The sequence below is a fragment of the Triticum aestivum genome, chromosome 1A (genome assembly GCF_018294505.1).
Source record: "Triticum aestivum cultivar Chinese Spring chromosome 1A, IWGSC CS RefSeq v2.1, whole genome shotgun sequence".
Classification (NCBI taxonomy): domain Eukaryota; kingdom Viridiplantae; phylum Streptophyta; class Magnoliopsida; order Poales; family Poaceae; genus Triticum; species Triticum aestivum.
This window is the reverse complement of record NC_057794.1, coordinates 587,197,550-587,216,919: the sequence shown is the minus strand read 5'-3', so window position 1 is coordinate 587,216,919 and position 19,370 is coordinate 587,197,550. Positions and strand designations below refer to the sequence as shown.

Here is a 19,370-nt window from a genome sequence, read left to right as displayed (position 1 = left end):
AGGGCACTATATGCTAATTTTCTTCAGTTATCAAGAACATTATTGGGTGTATCCATCCTGCAACCAATCTTTGCTAAGCACTACTAACTAGTTGGGCCTGGCATATTAATGCTAGTCCCAAATTTTATCCTGGCTTGTTCTCTCCATCATCTCATGGTAACTAGCAGGTAACTATGCAGCCTCTGCTTGTGTCTGAGGGTTGGCTGTGTGTAGGGTGACATGGCAAGACGTCGGATCTTATGTAAGATGTCAAGTTGCATATATGTAACTTGTTGCGACAGTACTTACAAAGTTATTTAGAAGCACACTGTTAAGTACAGGTGTGTTGAACTACTAAAAAAAGGGAATATTTGTAGTTCTCAAAATGATCGACAGATGCTCCAATGGATCTCCTGTAGGACCTATCTACAGGGTACACAGAGTCTCTGGTCACCGTCAGCTTCCGCACTCCTAGCCGCTTCCGTTTTCTGTGAAATCATTCTTCACCACTACCTTTTTGTCTTCTTTCTTCTCCACCTGCACACTTTCAGTCTTGATCTCATCAACAATTTTCTTCTTGTCCACCTGCATACTCTGGGTCTTGATCTCATTGGCGTCTTTCTTCTCCTCTGCCTGCTTACTTTCGATCTCAATGGCATCTTTCTTCTTTAACTTCAGTAGCTCGACAAGATCATGGAGGGCAACATCAGTGTCGTCGTTCCTCATCAGAACCTCGGCGACCTCTGCAGGCGTCACCGTCACCTCCTGGATCAGCGCCTCAATCTCTGGGTAGGTGGCATGGTAGTTGATGGAATGGTAGTTGTTGGCAAGGATCCGGAAGGCCTCCTTGGTGCAGTACCCCATGTGGATGTGCATGTCCATCCTGCCAGGCCGCAGGAGTGCTGGGTCGAGACGCTCCTTGTAGTTGGTGGTGAAGATGATGACCCTTTCCTCCCCACTTGTTGACCACAAGCCATCAATAAAATTGAGCAGCCCAGACAACGTGACCTGTGTGTGCAGGCAGCCACAAAATTGTCATCAGCATAGGTAAGAAAGAAAGCTGTTGAAATTAAGGAGAAGCAGAGACGTTTATGTATACATATAAGATATTCATTCTGACATCAAAGTTTACCTTGTCTTCTGCCTTCTTCTTTTCTGTAGAATTGGACTTGGCATGCTCCTTGTCATCTTCCTCGCGCTGCTTCAGTTCGATAGTGCAGTCGATGTCCTCCACCACGAGAATGGACCGGTTGGTCATCCCGACGAGAAGCCTCCTGAGGTCGGAGTTGGAGTTGACCCCGGTGAGCTCGAGGTCGTAAATGTTGAACCTGAGGTGGTTGGCGATGGCAGCGATGAGGCTGGACTTGCCGGTGCCCGGCGGGCCGTACAGCAGGTACCCGCGCTTCCACGCCTTGCCGATCCTCCTGTAGTAGTCCTTCCTCTTGATGAACTGGTCGAGGTCATCCACAATTGACTGTTTCTGCTTGTGGTCCATGGCGAGGGTGTCGAAGGTGGAGGGGTGCTGGAGGTCGATGGGGGACCACTCGTCGCCGTACTCGTTCATGTAGATGCTGAGGCTCCTCTCCTGGTCCTTGATGGCCTTGGCTGTGGCAACGATGAACGGGAGGTACTCTTTCAGGGCCTTCTCCTTGTGCCTCTTGTGGAAGCGCACCTCGTATGACCTGATCTCCCGTGCCCCGCCGCCACCGTTGTTCAGGTCCCCCTTCACCTCCCGGGTCACCAGGAACCACCTGAACTCCACTCCCTCATGTACATCCAGCATCTCCTCCCCCGCCTCCATGCTAACGACCATCTTCTTGGCGTCCTCCTCGGTGCTGCTGACGCGGAGGCGCTGCATGTCCATGTTGGCGTTGATGCGCGTGGCGAGGTAGGCCTTGACGGCGCCGTAGACGCGGTTGCCGGACCACCCCTCCGTCTCCTCGATGACGATGGTGTGCTGCCACGTCATGCGGGAGCGCAGGCTGTTGAGGGCTACGGAGAGCGCGTCGCGCACCTCGGACGGCAGCAGCTCGCTCGCCAGGCTGCGGACGAGCATCAGGGAGGCCGCCAGCGAGGCCGCCGTGGCGATGGTCTTGTCGTAGGACGGTGCCATGGCTCTTGAAGCTCTGCTTTTTTGTTGTGTGGGGGTGGGTGGATGGGTGGGTCTGGGGCTCTGGTTCTGTATGTTGTTGATGTGGAAGAGTGTGTTGAATGAGATGGGGATCTGGGGGTATGGGTGGTGGTTTTTATAGGCGATGGATTGGATTGGAGTGTGGGGTGGGTGGGGTTGACTGACCGACTTGGCAGAGGTGTGTGGCGTCTTCCTCTGAAAGGAAGAGGTCTGAATAATTAATGGACTTGGCAGAGAGAAATATATATACTCCCTCCGTTCCTAAATATAAGGTGTATTAGTTTTTCAAAAAGTCAACTAGTGTCTATGTTTGACCAGCTTTACAGCAAAATATATAAAGATTTATAATACTAAATATATAAAATGTAAAAATATAGTTCATGATGAATCTAGTGATAATGATTTGGTATTCTAGATATTGATATTTTTGTCTATAAACTCGGTCAAACTTAGAGAAGTTTGACTTTTTGAAAAAATAATACACCTTATATTAAGGAACGGAGGGAGTAGGTCATTAGGTTGTAGAGTAGCGTCACATGAGTAATCAGCAAGTAGCTTCCTTGCACACTAATTTATTTCGTCCCGGAAGGGAATCTCCTGCTTAAGGCAGATTAATCATGCAGCCTGTAATTACCGGCACCTACTAACCATGTGGTGTTCTGGGAGTATAGGAGTAGTATATATTTGGAAGCATCAATTGGTTCTTTCCTCTTTTTGATTGTTTTTCTTTTTCTTTGCTAGTTAATGAGCATTTGCATCTGAATCACGTAAGCTTGCTGAGGTAGACACAGCCGAAAATTCAGTTGCTGTGTGCATGTATCATACTTGCTGCCTATTTCTTCTACTGCTACCTTTATATATATGGTACTGTGCCTTTGTTTGTCACTGCGCGTTGGATGCCGTCCGCGTGGGTGCTGGAAAAGGTACTGGTAGCATCACATCACTAAGCAACCGAGTAACTTCCTTCAGCATTAATTAATCACCGTTCTGTGCATATGGTAGATTGTTAATGCAGTCTGAAAACTGGCACTTACTATCCGGAGCGTAGTAGCAGTAGTAGTATATATTCGAGGCATCAACTGATTATTTCCTAATGGATGTTCATTTTGCATCTGAATCACCTACTGAATGTAGTATCTTCCCGTGGATTCGTTTCAGATGGACCGCGGAATTCGTAAAGCGAGCGGTGTGTGTCATGAACTCTGCTTCCTTGGCTTCCAAGTTCGTTTCTTCTGTGGGATTGCACCTTTTCGGCAGGGAAGAAGATACAGAGATACTCCTGTGTGCGGCGCAAGTTTCCTGGAATGCAGGTGCTGTGCATATATCATCCTTGCCGCCTACTCCTTCTACTACCTGTCATTTTCTGCTGTGTGTACCGTTTCCTGTGCTGTCCATTCTTGATATAGTGCCATGATTTTGCTTGTCATTACTTTCCACTCCGTGCTATTATGCTTTTGTTTGTCATTACTTTCCGTTCCATGCCAGCTGACGCGCAGGGACCAAGACCCGTCCACGTCGTGCAACTGAAACAACAGGTGCCAAATCGATGACTCCAGTGGCTGGATGGATGGCTACTGGTGTCTGGAGAAAGTGATGATGAGATTGCGTTACCATGGTGTCGACCGTCCAGGTCGGTGCACGTGTTTTTTCTTTTCTTTTTGCATCAACCGATGGATCGTTGTGAATGTCAGGCAGTTAGTATATTCCGAGAGAATGCTTCCTTTTTGCTCAGATTACTCTGCTCCATCCACTACACAGCTTGGGCCTTAGGGGATAATGTGAGGGCACTATATGCTAATATTCTGCATGTCATCAAGGAAATAGTTGGGTTTATCAACCCTGTGGCCAATCTCCGGCTAAGCACTACCGACTAGTTATAGCGATCTCAAATTTTATCCTGGCTTGTTCTCTCCATAATCTCTGCGTCGCATAGCTCTGTTGGGCAATATCTTTTGCAAGATGTTAAGGTGCATATATGTAACTTTCTGCAACACAGTACTTACAAAATTATTTAGAAGCACAATGTCTCAAGCCCTGGTGCGCCTCACTACTCCTATTAGTTGTCAAAATGATCAACATACGTTCCAATGGGTCTCCTTTATTTTAGGACCTATGTACAAGGTAGCGTAGTCGCTGGTCACCGTCAGCTTCCGCGCTCCTAGCCGCTTCCGTTTTCTGTCAACTCATTCTTCACCACCGCTTCTTTGTCATCTTTCTTCTCCTCTACCTGCACACTTCCAGTCTTGATCTCATCGCCACCGTCCACCTCCATACTCTCTGTCTTGATCTCATTGGCCTCTTTCTTCTCCTCTGCCTGCTTACTTCCAGTCTTGATCTCATTGGCGTCTTTATTCTCCTCCGCCTGCTTACTTCCAGTCTTGATCTCAGTGGCATCTTTCTTCTTCAATTTCAGGAGCTCGACAAGATCATGGAGGGCAACATCAGTGTCATCGCTCCTCATCAGAACCTCGGCAACCTCTGCAGGCGTCACCGAGACCTCCTCGATCAACGCCTCGATCTCAGGATAAGTGACATGGTAGTCAATGGAATGGTAGTTATTGGCAAGGATCTGGAAGGCCTCTGTCGCGCAGTACCCCATGTGGATGTGCATGTCCATCCTGCCAGGCCGCAGAAGTGCCGGGTCGAGACGCTCCTTGTAATTGGTCGTGAAGATGAGGATCCTTTCCTCCCCACTTGTCGACCACAAGCCATCTACAAAATTGAGCAGCCCTGACAATGTAACCTGTGCAGACAACAACAAAAGTTGTCATCAGCATATGGGTAAGAAAGAAAGCTGTCAAATAATAAGGAGAAACAGAGAGGTTTATATATACTCATAAGGTGTTCATTCTGACTGCAAGGTTTACCTTGTCTTGTGCCTTCTTTTCTGTAGAACTGGATTTGGAATCCTCCTCGTCATCTTCCTCCCGCTGCTCCAGTTCAATGGTGCAGTCGATGTCCTCAACCACGAGAATGGACCGGTTGGTCATCCCGACAAGAAGCCTCCTGAGATCCGAGTTGGAATTGACCCCGGTCAGCTCGAGGTCGTAAATGTCAAACCTGAGGTGGTTGGCAATGGCGGCGATGAGGCTGGACTTGCCGGTGCCCGGTGGGCCGTACAACAGGTACCCGCGCTTCCACGCCTTGCCGATCCTCCTGTAGTACTCTTTCCTCTGGATGAACCTGTCGAGGTCATCGATAATTGACTGCTTCTGCTTCTGGTCCATGGTTAGCGTGTCGAAGGTGGAGGGGTGTTGGAGGTCAATCGGGGACCACTCGTCGTAGCGTTCTTTCATGTAGATGCTGAGGCTCCTCTCCTGGTCCTTGATGGCCTTGGCCGTGGCGACGATGAACGGGAGGTACTCTTTCAGGGCCTTCTCCTTGTGCCTCTTGTTGAAGCTCACCTCGTAGGACCTGATCTCCCGGCCCCCGCCGCTGCCGTTGTTCGGGTCGCCACTGACCTCGCGGGTGACCAGGCACCACTTGAACTCCGCTCCTTCGTACACATCTGCCATCTCCTCGCCCGCCTCCATGCTGACGACCATCTTCTTGACGTCCTCCTCGGTGCTGCTGACGCGGAGGCGCTGCATGTTGATGTTGGCGTTGATGCGCGTGGCCAGGTAGGCCTTGACGGCGTTGTAGACGCGGTTGCTGGACCAGCCCTCGGTCTCCTCGATGACGATGGTGTGCTGCCACGTCATGCGCGAGCGGAGAGGGCACCGCGCACCTCGGCCGGCAGCAGCTCGCTCGCGAGGCTGCGGACGAGCATGAGGAACGCCGCGAGGGAGGCCGCCGTGGCGATGGTCTTGTCGTAGGACGGCGCCATGCCTCTCTTAAGGTCTCTTATGCTCTGTTTTTCCTCGTGCTAGGGTGGGTGGGATTGGGGCTCTGGCTCTGTCTGTTGTTGATGTGGGAGATTGGTGTGGGGAAATGAGGCTGTTCTTCCGTGTTCCTGGCGTGGAAGAGGGTGTTGAATGAGCTGGGGATCTTGGTCAGTGGTGCTTTTATAGGCAATGGATGGAGTGGAGTGTGGGGTGGGTGGGGTTGATTGACTGACTCACTCACTGGTGTTTCTTCCTTTGAAAGGAATAGATGTGAATGAATATAATAGGTTCCTTAGAAGAAGGTAGTAGCGTCACATCACTAATAAGCCATTAGCTTCCCCTGCAAGGGAATCAATCTCCTACTTACGGCAGATTATTCATACAGCCTGTAATTACCGCTTACCGGCACCTACTAACCATGTGGTGTTCTGGGAGTATAGCAGTACAGATTTTGAAGCTTCAATTGATACTTATCTCTCTTTTTTTTTTGAAAAAAATGGTTCTTTGCTAGTTAATGAGCATTTGCATCTGAATCACTTAAACTTGCTGAGGTAGACACAGCTGAAAATTGAGTCGCTGCCTATTTCTTCTGCTACTACTCTCCATTTTTCGGTCATGTCTACTTTTGCCTACCGCACTGTGCCTTTGTTTGTCATTACTACATTCCATTCCACCGTCAATGCGTGTTGGCTGGCGTCTGCGTGGGTGCTGGAAAAGGTAGCAGAGTAGCATCACATCACTAACCAACTGGTGTAGCTTCCTTCCACATTAATTAAGTCCCCTTGCGTGCATACACGGTAGATTGTTGATGCAGTCTGAAACTGGCACTTGCTATTCTGAGTGCAGTAGGCTAGTAGTATATGCTCTGGGCATCAATTGGTTCTATGGTAATTAGCGAGCATTTGCATCTGAATCACCCACTGAATGCAGTATATTTTTTTTCCATGGATTCGTTTCAGATGGACCGCGAAAGTCGTAAAGCGAGCGGTGTGTGTCATGTACTCTGCTTCCTTGGCATCCAAGTTCGTCTCTTGTGTGGGATTGCACTCTTTTTTGTCGGGGAACAACATACATATATAGAGTTTCTCGAAAAAAGCAGAAGATGATGTGATCCTTCCTGACTACCTGTCGGGGAACAACGTACACACACAACACACAGCATAACAGAAAATGCAGGTATCATCCTTGCTGCCTACTCCTTCTACTACCTGTCATTTTCTGTTGTGTGTACTGTCCATTCTTGTATGTGGTGCTATGCTTTTGCTTGTCATTACTTTCGATTCCGTGCTATGCTTTTACTTGTCATTACTTTCCATTCCATGCTAGCTCACGCGCACGGGCCAAGACCCGTCCACGTCGTGTAACTGAAACAATAAGTGACAAATATATGCCTCATGGATGACTCCAGTGGCTGGATGGATGGCTACTTGTGTCTCTGGAAGAAAGTGATGATGAGGTTACGTTACCATCGAGTCGACCGTCCAGATCGGCGCACGTGTTTTTTTTCTTTTTTTATTTTGCGTCACCCGATGGTTCGTAGTGAACGCCAGTCAGTTACTAGTATATACTATATTCCAAGAGAATACTTCCATTTTTCTCATATTACTCTGCTCTATTCACTTCTAGCTAGGGGATAATCCGAGGGCACTATATGCTAGTTTTCTGCATGTCATCAAGAATATCATTGGGTTTATCCATCCCGCAACCAGGTACTCCCTCCGTTTGTACTAAAACCACGACGAGTAATTTGGAACGGAGGGAGTAGTAACTATGCTACTGTCTGTGTGTAGGGTCACATGGCTCTTGGCTAATATCTTATGCAGAGCGTTTAAGTTGCATATATGTAACTCGTCGCAACTGTACTTACAAATTACTAGAAACACACTGTTAGAAAGTACAGATGCACCGAACTCCTCCAAAAATGCAATGTTTTTAGTTGTCAAAATGATCACAACATATATATGTATGCTGCAATAATGGATCTCCTGTAGGATCTATCTACATGGTAAGCGCACTCTTTCGTCACCGTTAGCTTCCGCACTCCTAACTGCTTCTGTTTTCTGTGAAAACATTCTTCACCACCACTTCTTTGTCATCTTTCTTCTCCTCCACCTGCACACTTCCAGTCTTGATCTCACCACCATCTTTCTTCCCATCCACCTGCGTAGCCTCAATCTTGATGTCATCAGTGGCATCTTTCTTCTCTGTCTTCTTACTTTCAGTTTTGATCTCAGTCGCATCCTTCTTCTTTAACTTTATGAGCTCGACAAGATCATGCAGCGCAACATCAGTGTCGTCGTTCCTCATCAGGACCTCGGCAACCTCTGCAGGCGTCACCGTCACCTCCTCGATCAGCTTCTCGATCTCTGGATAGGTGGCATGGTAGTCGATGGAATGGTAGTTGTTGGCAAGAATTCGGAAAGCCTCCGTGGTGCAGTACCCCATGTGGATGTGCATGTCCATCCTGCCAGGCCGCAGAAGTGCCGGGTCGAGACGCTCCTTGTAGTTGGTGGTGAAGATGATGATCCTTTCCTCCCCACTTGTCGACCACAAGCCATCGACAAAATTGAGCAGCCCAGACAGTGTGACCTGTTGTGCAGACAGCAACCAAATTAGTCATCAGCATAGGTGAGGAAGAAAGCTGTCAAAAATTGAAGGAGAAGTCAAAGAGGTTTATATATACGCATAAGGCATTCATTCTGACTGCAAAGTTTACCTTGTCTTCCGCCTTCTTCTTTTCTGTAGAACTGGACTTGGATTGCTCCTCGTCTTCTTCCTCCCGCTGCTTGAGTTCGATGGTGCAGTTGATGTCCTCAACCACGAGAATGGACCGGTTGGTCATTCCGACAAGAAGCCTCCTGAGATCGGAGTTGGAGTCGACCCCGGTGAGCTCGAGATCGTAGATGTCGAACCTGAGGTGGTTGGCGATGGCGGCGATGAGGCTGGACTTGCCGGTGCCCGGAGGGCCGTACAGTAGGTACCCGCGCTTCCGTGCCTTGCCGATCCTCCTGTAGTAGTCCTTCCTCTTGATGAACCTGTTAAGGTCGTCGACAATTGACTGTTTCTGCTTATGGTCCATGGCGAGGGTGTCGAAGGTGGAGGGGTGCTGGAGGCCAACCGGGGACCACTCGTCGTAGCGCTCGTTCATGTAGATGCTAAGGCTCCTCTCCTGGTCCTTGATGGCCTTGGCCGTGGCGACGATGAACGGGAGGTATTCCTTGAGCGCCTTCTCCTTGTGCCTCTTGTTGAAGCTCACCGCCACCGTTGTTCGGGTCACCACTGACCTCGCGGGTGACCAGGCACCACTTGAACTCTGCTCCTTGATACACATCTGTCATCTCCTCGCCCGCCTCCATGCTGACGACCATCTTCTCAGCGTCCTCGCCGCTGCTGACGCGCAGGCGCTGCATGTTGATGTTGGCGTTGATGCGCGTGGCCAGGTAGGCTTTGATGGAGTTGTAGACGCGGTTGCTGGACCAGCCCTCGGTCTCCTCGATGACGATTGTGTGCTGCCACGTCATGCGCGAGCGGAGGCTGGCGAGGGCGGAGGACAGCGCGTCGCGCACCTCGGCCGGCAGCAGCTCGCTCGCGAGGCTGCGGACGAGCATGAGGAACGCCGCGAGGGAGGCCGCCGTGGCGATGGTCTTGTCGTACGATGGCGCCATGGCCTTTTGTGTGTGTGTGTGTGTGTGTGGAGGGGATTGATGGAGTGCTGGGTTTGGTTGGGGGCTGTCTTCCTCCTCTCTGTTCCTGATGTGGAACAGGGTTGTGAGGAGATGAGTGTGGGGTGCTGTGGGTAAGCTTTTATAGGCAGTGAGTGTGGGGTGGGTGGTGAACCGACTGAGTGATGTCTTGGTCTGGAAGGAAGAGGTCTGAACAAGAGATTTGGCTTGGTCTGCACCAGTGAGCCTTGCTTAGCAAAAAGGTAAACACATAGTAGTAGATAAATTAATATTCTGGAATCTCATGTGGTGGATCGTTGTCTTTTTGCTATTGGTGTGTGTGATGAGGGAGGGGTGCATGTGGTCGATTGTCTCTAGTTGGCAGTTACTCCTTCCCTTCCTAAATATAAGTATTTTTAGAATTTCAATAAGAGACTACATACGGAGCAAGATGTATATAGACACATTTTAGAGTGTAGATTCACTCATTTTGCTGAATCTACACTCTAAAATGCGTCTATATACATCAAAACTACATACGAATGTATATAGACGCATGTTAGAGTGTAGATTCACTCATTTTACTTTGTATGTAGTTTTTAATTGGAATCTCTAAAAAGACTTATATTTAAAAACGGAGGGAGTAATTAGCATGTGTCCGAGCTAATTTTTAAAATATTTTTTTCTTTCCACTCGTTCCAGGTAGATGGCCAAATCCGTGTTGTGCACTGGGTGCGTTGTTGACTGGCTGATGAAAGCAAGTTGTCTGAATAATACATACTCCCTCCGGTCCTTTTTAGTTCACATATAAGATTTGACTGAAATCAAGCTTTGTAAAGTTTGGTCAACTTTATAGAAAAAAATGTCAACATTCACAATCTGAAATCAATACTACTAGATGTGTCATGACTTAAAGTTTCATATTATATAACTTTAGCATAGCAGATGTTGATATTATTTCATATAAATACGGTCAAACTTTGTGAAGTTTGACTTCAGAGAATTCTAATATGCAGAGTAAAAAGGACCAGAGGGAGTATGTTAGAGTTTGAGTAGTTTACTTCATGTAATCTTAACCTATCTCTATCTCTCTCTCTCTCTCGTATCCTTGTCTATCTCTTATACCGAACCAGATCGGATTTCTTTCTGGTCTCTCTTGTATGCCACGGCAAGGCATTGTTTGCCCCATATAAATATACACAACACGGCTCCCTCGAGGAGTAGGAACACTTATACCAAATCTTACATGGTATACAGAGCTAGCCTCTTCCCTATCATCTAGCAACACAAAAAATCAGAACCCTAGCGCCCTTCCATCGTCATCGTCATGAGCTCTAGTGCCGTCGGCCTCAACCTCGGCGCCCCACCAACAGAGAAGCTCGCAAGGGGGAACTACCTCCTATGGAAGGCGCAAGTTCTGCCGGCCCTGCGAGGCGCGCATGTGACCGGTCTTCTCGACGGCAGCGATGCAGCGCCGCCGAAAACAGTGGAGGTCGCTAAGGCAGACAAAACCACGGCCATCGAGCTGAATCCACTTTATAGTCCATGGATTGCCAAAGATCAGCAGGTCCTAAGTTATCTGCTAAATTCGCTCACTCCAGAAATCCTCGCGCAAGTTATCGGTAAGGAAAGTACCCTTGATCTATGGACCGCCCTTACCACGATGTTTGCTGCGCAGTCGCAATCGCGAATAACAAACCTGAGGATCGCCATCTCCAACACCAAGAAGGGCAACATGTCCGGCAATGCTTTCATCACCAAGATGAAGAGCCTCGGAGACGAGCTTGCGGCAGCGGGTCGTCCGGTGATAGATGGAGAGATGGTGGACTACATCCTCGCCGGACTTGATCGGGATTACGATCCCATCGTTGCAGCAGTTGGCGCCATCAAGAATTTAATCTCTGTTGATGATCTTTTCTCGCAGATATCCGCCTTTGATCAGAGGATGGAGATGCTTGGCGACGGACCAGGCTTTCGTTCATCAGCCAATGCCATGTACAGGGGCGCGGCCAGTCTCGGGGCAGAGGAGGCCGCGGACGTAGAGGGCGTGGTCGCTCTGATCGTGCTCCCTCTTCTCCTGTTCGCACCGGTGGGAACAACGGCTACCAGCAGCGTCAACGCCAGCCACCGCAGCAGCAGTATCAGCAGCAGCATGAGGAGGATTACCCCGAGTGCCAGATATGTTACAAATTCCATGCTGGTGGCGCCAGGGACTGCTGGGATCGGTACAAGGAAGATCGTCAGGAAAGGAAGAAGGTTAACCTCGTCACCAATTCGTATGGCATCGACACTAATTGGTATGCAGATTTGGGTGCCACCGAACATATCACAGGAGAGCTTGATAAGCTGACAATGCGGGAGAAATACCACGGAGGTGACCAAGTTCACATGGCAAGCGGAGCTGGTATGGATATTACTCACATTGGTAACTCAATTGTTAAAACCCCTCAGAAAATTTTTCGTCTCAACAATGTCTTACATATCCCTCATGCATCAAAAAATCTTGTCTCCATTCATCGCTTTACACTTGACAATAATGTTCTCATCATATTCTACCCTTACTCTTTTGTGATTAAGGATTTGGCAACGAGGAGAGTCATCCTTAGAGGAAGATGCGAGGGAGGTCTCTATCCAATCACATCATCTTCTTCTACGTCAGAGTCAAATAAACAAGCTTGGAGTGTCACCAAACCATCTTCAGAAAAGTGGCATCGACGCTTGGGTCATCCATCTTCAGTTATAGTTCAGCATGTCATTAGCAAGAATAAACTTCCTTTTGTGTCTAGTATTGAGTCAGTTTGTGATGCGTGTCAACAAGCAAAAAGTCATCAGTTACCATACCCCATCTCTACTAGTGTATCTACTGCTCCGTTACAACTTATTTTCTCAGATGTTTGAGGACCAGCCCCCACTTCAGTCGGTAGATTTTCCTATTATGTAAGCTTTATTGATGACTATAAAGTTTACTTGGATTTATTTGCTCAAGAAGCGATTCGATGTCTTTCAAGTTTTTAGCAACTTTCAAAGTCTTGTTGAACGTCAACCGAACTCTAAAATTCTTGCCATGCAAACGGACTGGGGAGGTGAGTATGAGAAACTTAATTCTTTTTTTCAAAAAATTGGAATTTCTCATCATGTATCTTGTCCCCATGCTCACCAACAAAACGGTTCCGCTGAACGAAAGCATCGCCACATTGTTGAAGTAGGACTAGCATTGCTAGCTCATGCATCTATGCCTCTCAAATTCTGGGATGAGGCCTTTCTCGCTGCAACATATCTCATCAATATTCGTAGTAAAGTCATCAAATTTGAAAATCCTATCACTCGTCTTTTTGGTATTACTCCTGATTACACATCTCTCCGCATATTTGGTTGTGCATGTTGGCCGAATCTTCGACCATACAACATACACAAACTTGCATTTCGTTCCAAACAATGTGTTTTCTTGGGTTATAGTCCTATACACAAAGGAGTCAAATGTCTTGATGTCTCTACTGGCAGAGTCTATATATCTAGGGATGTTGTCTTCGATGAATCTGTTTTTCCTTTCAAGTCTCTTCATCCAAATGCCGGTGCCCTTCTTCGAAAAGAAATTCTACTACTTCCGGAGTTTGATCAAGGGGGTGATAACAATTGTGCTAACCAATGTACTAATATTTCTTCTAGTTCTACTCCTGGTACTATGCCTGTGCAGGTGCATGAAGAAAACGACATTCAAAATGGTCAAGATGATCAAAATCCAGTACAAAATGATGCTATATTTGATGTGTATGAGGAAGAAGCAGCAGGCGTGGAGCACGAGGAGGATGCGGCGGCGCCTGCCACGGTTGTGCGCCGATCCGCCCTGGATCACGGGCGGGGATCCGCGCGGGATCACACGCCTGTCAGCCGACAGAGGAATCAGCCGTCCCCTGCCCGCTCCGCATCGGCCACGTCAACGCGCATGCAAGGGACAGGAGAGGACACGTGATCTCCCTCGTCCGGCGCGCACATGCAGGGGACAGGAGCGCCAGGCTCGGGATTCTCTGCTCCGGATTACTCTGTGGACTCGGCCGTCGCTAGTTCGGGTCAAGCCACACCAGGGTCTACTGGATCCAGTACATCAGCCCAGTCTGCACACATGGATGGGTCGCCAGGATCTTCTGCCACCAGCCAGTCTATGCAATCTCATGTGCAATAGCAAGAACAGCCTGCTACTACTTCAAGGATCATGACCCGGCTACAAAAAGGTATTAGAAATCCTAAAATAAGAAGGGATGGCACTATACCATATGGAATGTTATGTGTTTCAGGTGAACTAGTAAGGTTGAGTGATGCACTTGGAGATCCTAAATGGAGAAAGGCTATGGATGAAGAGTATGATGCATTCATGAAAAATAAAACATGGCACTTGGTGCCAAGTCAGAGAGGTAAAAATATTATTGACTGCAAGTGGGTCTATAGAATTAAAAGAAAAGCAGATGGCTCCATTGATAGATATAAAGCACGTCTAGTTGCAAAAGGATTTAAGCAACGATATGGTATTGATTATGATGATACCTTTAGTCCAGTTGTAAAAGCTGCTACTATAAGACTTGTGCTAGCCATTGTTGTTTCCAGGGGATGGAGTCTTCGCCAGCTAGATGTTCAGAACGCGTTTCTGCATGGTGTTCTGGAAGAGGAGGTCTATATGAGGCAACCACCAGGATATGAAAATAAACAAACACCTCGTTATGTTTGCAAGCTTGACAAAGCTCTTTATGGTCTGAAACAGTCACCTAGAGCATGGTTCTCAAGGCTAAGCTCACAGTTGAAGCATCTTGGGTTTATTCCATCCAAGGCAGATACATCTCTCTTCATTTATAATAAGGCAAACACAATGATTTTTGTGCTCATATATGTGGATGATATTATAGTTTCAAGCTCTTCACAAGATGCCACTAATGCTCTCTTGCGTGATTTGAGTTCAGAATTTGCTCTGAAGGATCTTGGTGATTTACATTTCTTCTTAGGCATTGAAGTTAAGAAGACTCAGGATGGCATAGTGTTGAATCAAGAAAAATATGCCACTGAACTTCTAACTCGTATGGGAATGAAGGATTGCAAACCCTCACCTACACCATTGTCTTCTTTAGAACAACTTTCAGCATATCAAGGAGAACCTCTTAATGAAGAGGAGAGCACAAAATATAGAAGTGTTGTTGGAGCCCTACAATATTTAACTTTGACACGGCCAGACATATCGTTTGCTGTAAACGAGGTTTGTCAATATTTACATGCTCCTACCTCCACTCATTGGACGTCTGTCAAAAGGATTGTACGATACATTAAACATACTGTGAGTTTGGGACTTCAGTTCAGACGTTCTAGTTCCACACTTGTCAGTGCTTTCTCTGATGCTGATTGGGCAGGATGTGTTGATGACAGAAAGTCAACTGGAGGATTTGCAGTATTTTTTGGTTCAAACCTTATTTCTTGGAGTGCCAGAAAACAAGCCACTGTGTCAAGGTCAAGTACAAAAGCTGAATACAAATCACTAGCAAATGCAACTGCTGAAATTATTTGGGTGGAATCTTTGCTTCATGAGTTAGGAATCAAGCAACTTCGTATATCTTGTTTATGGTGTGATAACTTGGGAGCAACCTACCTTTCTGCTAATCCAGTGTTTCATGATAGAACCAAACACATTGAGATTGATTTTCATTTTGTGCGTGAAAAGGTTGGAGAGAAAAAGTTGGATATACGGTTCATTCCATCTAAGGATCAAGTAGCTGATGGATTCACCAAAGCTTTGCCGGCCAAGTCTTTTGAAGTGTTCAAGAGAAATCTCAATATAGGATAGTTTAGATTAAGGGAGGATGTTAGAGTTTGAGTAGTTTACTTCATGTAATCTTAACCTATCTCTCTCTCTCTCTCTCTCTCTCTCTCTCTCTCTCTCTCTCTCTCTCTCTCTCTCTTATCCCTGTCTATCTCTTATACCGAATCAGATTGGATTTCTTTCTGGTCTCTCTTGTACGCCACGGCAAGGCATTGTTTGCCCCATATAAATATACACAAGCGGCTCCCTCGAGGAGTAGGAACACTTGTACCAAATCTTACAACATAGACCAGGCATGTTGTTCAACCCCCCACGGGGAGATCTTTCTTGCCGAAAGCAAAAGGTAACATCACATTGCTACACAACTTGCATATACATACATAGATGTAGATTAATTACTTCATTCATTATTAATTATTTATCCTCCTGGCAGAACATTTGATTGCTTGATTCTTGGCTAAATTAGCGAGCACTCGCTTGCATCTTGTCAATGTCAATGTTTAGAGCTAGTAATTCATTGATTCTTTTCTTTTTCTTTTGCTAAGTACAAGTGCTGCTGACTGGCCGGGTTCCCTTTTCGCCAGATTCACAAAGCGCGTGTGGAAAGCTGCTTTGCTTTCTTGGCATCCAAGCTTCTTCCTTAGTCACTTGGCTTTTCGAGAGAAGAAGCAGCAGCAGAAGAAGAAAATATGCAGGTGCGTCCTCCTTGCGGCCTACTCTTTCTCTAGCTATTAGCTAACCGCCTCTACTGCCACTTGTGCTGGGGTGAGTTGGTGCGTGTGCTGTGGTGTATTATGTACATTATGCGCACCTTTAGTTTTGTCAAGCTTCATTCCACTGTCATTCAATTCCGCATGCATGCTGGAATTCCACGCACGGCCTGCTCTGACCAAAGACCGGTCGACGTACGACTCGTCTGTCAGGCGAGGCGAGGCAGTGACGGAGCTAGCAAATTGCCAAAGCCTGGGCACGGTCATAAGTTAAAATCCACTTTGGATTAACGTCATGTGTAACACACACACTTCTGTTTCATATATCATAGAAGTAAAAAAAAAATCAGATACAATACCAAATAATCCACTAAAAGTTTTTTTTGCAGGGTAATTCACTAAAAGTTTTCGACGTTCATACACGAGCAAGGTCCAATCTACGATGTTTATGTTTATGTTCAACCCTTTGTTGCAGGCTTTGCTGCAATCAACATAGAACTGCAAGACCTCAATCGATCGATTCTGAATCCTGGATCCTGGCTTCTCGTTGCTTGTTTTTTTTTGAGGCAATGGCTTCTTGTTGCTGAAAGCATGGCCTGTAGCCCATGTTACGAAACAAATGAATGGGCCTATGGCCTCCTAGTTGTAGCGAGAAAAGCCCAATAAGCAAGGAGATGGTCAAAGTGGCCCAGACAGTGCAGTTCGTTCGTTTCCAGCGTTAATTTCGCGATTTTCCAGCATATTTCAACAAGTTTAACGATTCTGATGGCTTGGCTAGCTCGTTGGAGTTCATCTAAACGGTACCGTCGAGCCCGGGCACGTGCCGAGGGTGCCCGTAAGGTACAATCGCCCCTGAGGCGAGGTGATGTCGTCACAGCTACTACCTCCATCCTGGTTTATTAGCCCCCCTCATATTTAGGGTCATATTTTGACCATATTTTAACAAATAATATATGATATATACGTAGCAAAAATAATATAATTGGAAATAATGTTCAACTATGAATCCAACGATATAATTTTTCATGCCATGCATTAACATTTTGATAAATCTATTGTCAAACTTTGACACAAAATATGAAGCGGACCATACACCAGGACGGAGGTACGTAGTATATGCTTCCTGACTTCAGTGGCTGCCTACTCAATCGTATCCTCTTGGGGCAAGTGATGAGATTACTATGACTCATACTACTTTTTCTATCTAGCTAATTAAGTAGAGTGTCAATCATTCCTTATCAGTAGCATCATCTTGTTCTGTGAAGATGAAGATCGTTCTGTTCTGGTGGACAAGTATGGGCCACAACCCACATGCCTCGTTTGTTCATCCTCCATAGCTAGGAGGGATGGCTCTGTGTAGTGTCACATGGCTCTGTAGGCCAATATCTGATGCAAGATGTCAAATTTCCATATAGAGTATGTAACAACACTTACGTAATTATTTAGAAGCACGCTGTGTTTAAGTTAAATACAAGTGCGCCGGACAAGTCCAAAAAATGCAATGTTATTAGTTGTCAAAATGATCACAACATATGTATGTTCCAGTGGATCTCCTGTAGGACCTATCTAACATGGTGCTACGCTCAGTCTCTTCTCTCTTGTCAAAATCAGTATCGGCAGTCCTCGCCGCTCCCGTTATTTTCTGTGAACTCATTCTTCAGCACCACCTCTTTGCCATCTTTTTTCTCCTCCACCTGCACACTTTCAGTCTTGATCACATCATCATCTTTCTTCTCCCCCGCCCGTACACTTTCAGACTTGATCTCAGTGGCCTCTTTCTTCTTTAACTTCAGAAGATCGACAAGATCATGGAGGGCAACATCAGTGTCGTCGTTCCTCATCAGAACCTCGGCGACCTCTGCAGGCGTCACCGTCACCTCCTGGATCAGCGCCTCAATCTCTGGGTAGGTGGCATGGTAGTCGATGGAATGGTAGTTGTTGGCAAGGATTCGGAAGGCCTCCGTGGTGCAGTACCCCATGTGGATGTGCATGTCCATCCTGCCAGGCCGCAGGAGTGCTGGGTCGAGACGCTCCTTGTAGTTGGTGGTGAAGATGATGATCCTTTCCTCCCCAGTTGTCGACCACAAGCCATCAACAAAATTGAGCAGCCCAGACAATGTGACCTGTTATGCAGACAGCAACCAAATTAATTTGCCATCAGCATAGGTAAGAAAGAAAGCTGTCAAAATGGAGAAGCAGAGAGGTTTGTGCATAGACGTAAGGTATTCATTCTGCAAAAATGCAAAGTTACCTTGTCTTCTGCCTTCTTCTTCTCTATACGACTGGACTTGGTGGCAGGTTCCTCGTCGGCTTCCTCCCGCTGCTTGAGTTCGATGGTGCAGTCGATGTCCTCCACCACGAGAATGGACCGGTTGGTCATCCCGACGAGGAGCCTCCTGAGGTCTGAGTTGGAGTCGACCCCGGTGAGCTCAAGATCATAAATGTCAAACCTAAGGTGGTTGGCGATGGCGGCGATGAGGCTGGACTTGCCGGTGCCCGGCGGGCCATACAACAGGTACCCACGCTTCCACGCCTTGCCGATCCTCCTGTAGTAGTCCTTCCTTTTGATGAACCTGTCGAGGTCATCAACAATGGCCTGCTTCTGCTTCATGTCCATGGCGAGCGTGTCGAAGGTGGAGGGGTGCTGGAGGACGATGGAGGACCATTCGTCGCCGTACTGGTTCATGTAGATGTCGAGGCTCCGCTCCTGGTCGTTGATGGCCTTGGCGGCGGCGACGATGAAGGGCAGGTACTCCTTGAGTGCCTTCTCCTTGTGCCTCTTGTGGAAGCTCACCTCATAGGACCTGACCTCGCGGGCCCCGCCGCTAACGTTGTCCGGGTCGGCCTTGACCTCGCGAGTGACCAGGCACCACTTGAACTCCGCTCCTTGATACACATCTGCCATCTCCTCGCCTGCCTCCATGCTGACAACCATCTTCTCAGACCCGCAGGCGCTGCATGTTGAGGTTGGTGTTGATGCGCGTGGCAAGGTAGGCCTTGACGGCATCGTAGACATAGTTGTTGCACCAGCCCTCGGTCTCCTCGATGACGATGGTGTGCTGCCACGTCATGCGCGAGCGGAGGCTGGCGAGGGCTGAGGACAGCGCGTCACGCACCTCGGATGGCAGCAGTTCATTCGCGAGGCTGCGGACGAGCATCAGGGATGCCGCGAGGGAGGCCGCCGTCGCGATGGTCTTGTCGTAGGACGGCGCCATGGCTCCCTGTTGCTCCTCCTCTCTTGTATGTTTGTTCTTTTCTGTGTGAGGG

At 47.5% G+C, this 19,370-nt stretch overlaps 1 protein-coding gene and 3 pseudogenes across 1 annotated transcript; all 4 read right to left on the bottom strand.

Annotated features, from left to right (window-relative positions):
* Positions 1-240: 240 nt before the first annotated feature.
* LOC123057225 (AAA-ATPase At3g50940) lies at positions 241-3,590 on the bottom strand. Its single transcript, XM_044480329.1, has 3 exons — positions 3,579-3,590; positions 1,112-2,305; positions 241-987 (listed from the first exon to the last, which is right to left on the bottom strand). Exons 1-3 carry the CDS (start codon positions 3,588-3,590, stop codon positions 451-453), a joined length of 1,743 nt encoding a protein of 580 aa, XP_044336264.1. The 3' UTR covers positions 241-450.
* A 481-nt stretch (positions 3,591-4,071) lies between these two features.
* Positions 4,072-6,157, bottom strand: LOC123070340 (AAA-ATPase At3g50940-like; annotated as a pseudogene).
* A 1,572-nt stretch (positions 6,158-7,729) lies between these two features.
* LOC123070330 (AAA-ATPase At3g50940-like) lies at positions 7,730-9,709 on the bottom strand (annotated as a pseudogene).
* Positions 9,710-17,622: 7,913 nt separating this feature from the next.
* LOC123070326 (AAA-ATPase At3g50940-like) lies at positions 17,623-19,353 on the bottom strand (annotated as a pseudogene).
* Positions 19,354-19,370: the final 17 nt, after the last annotated feature.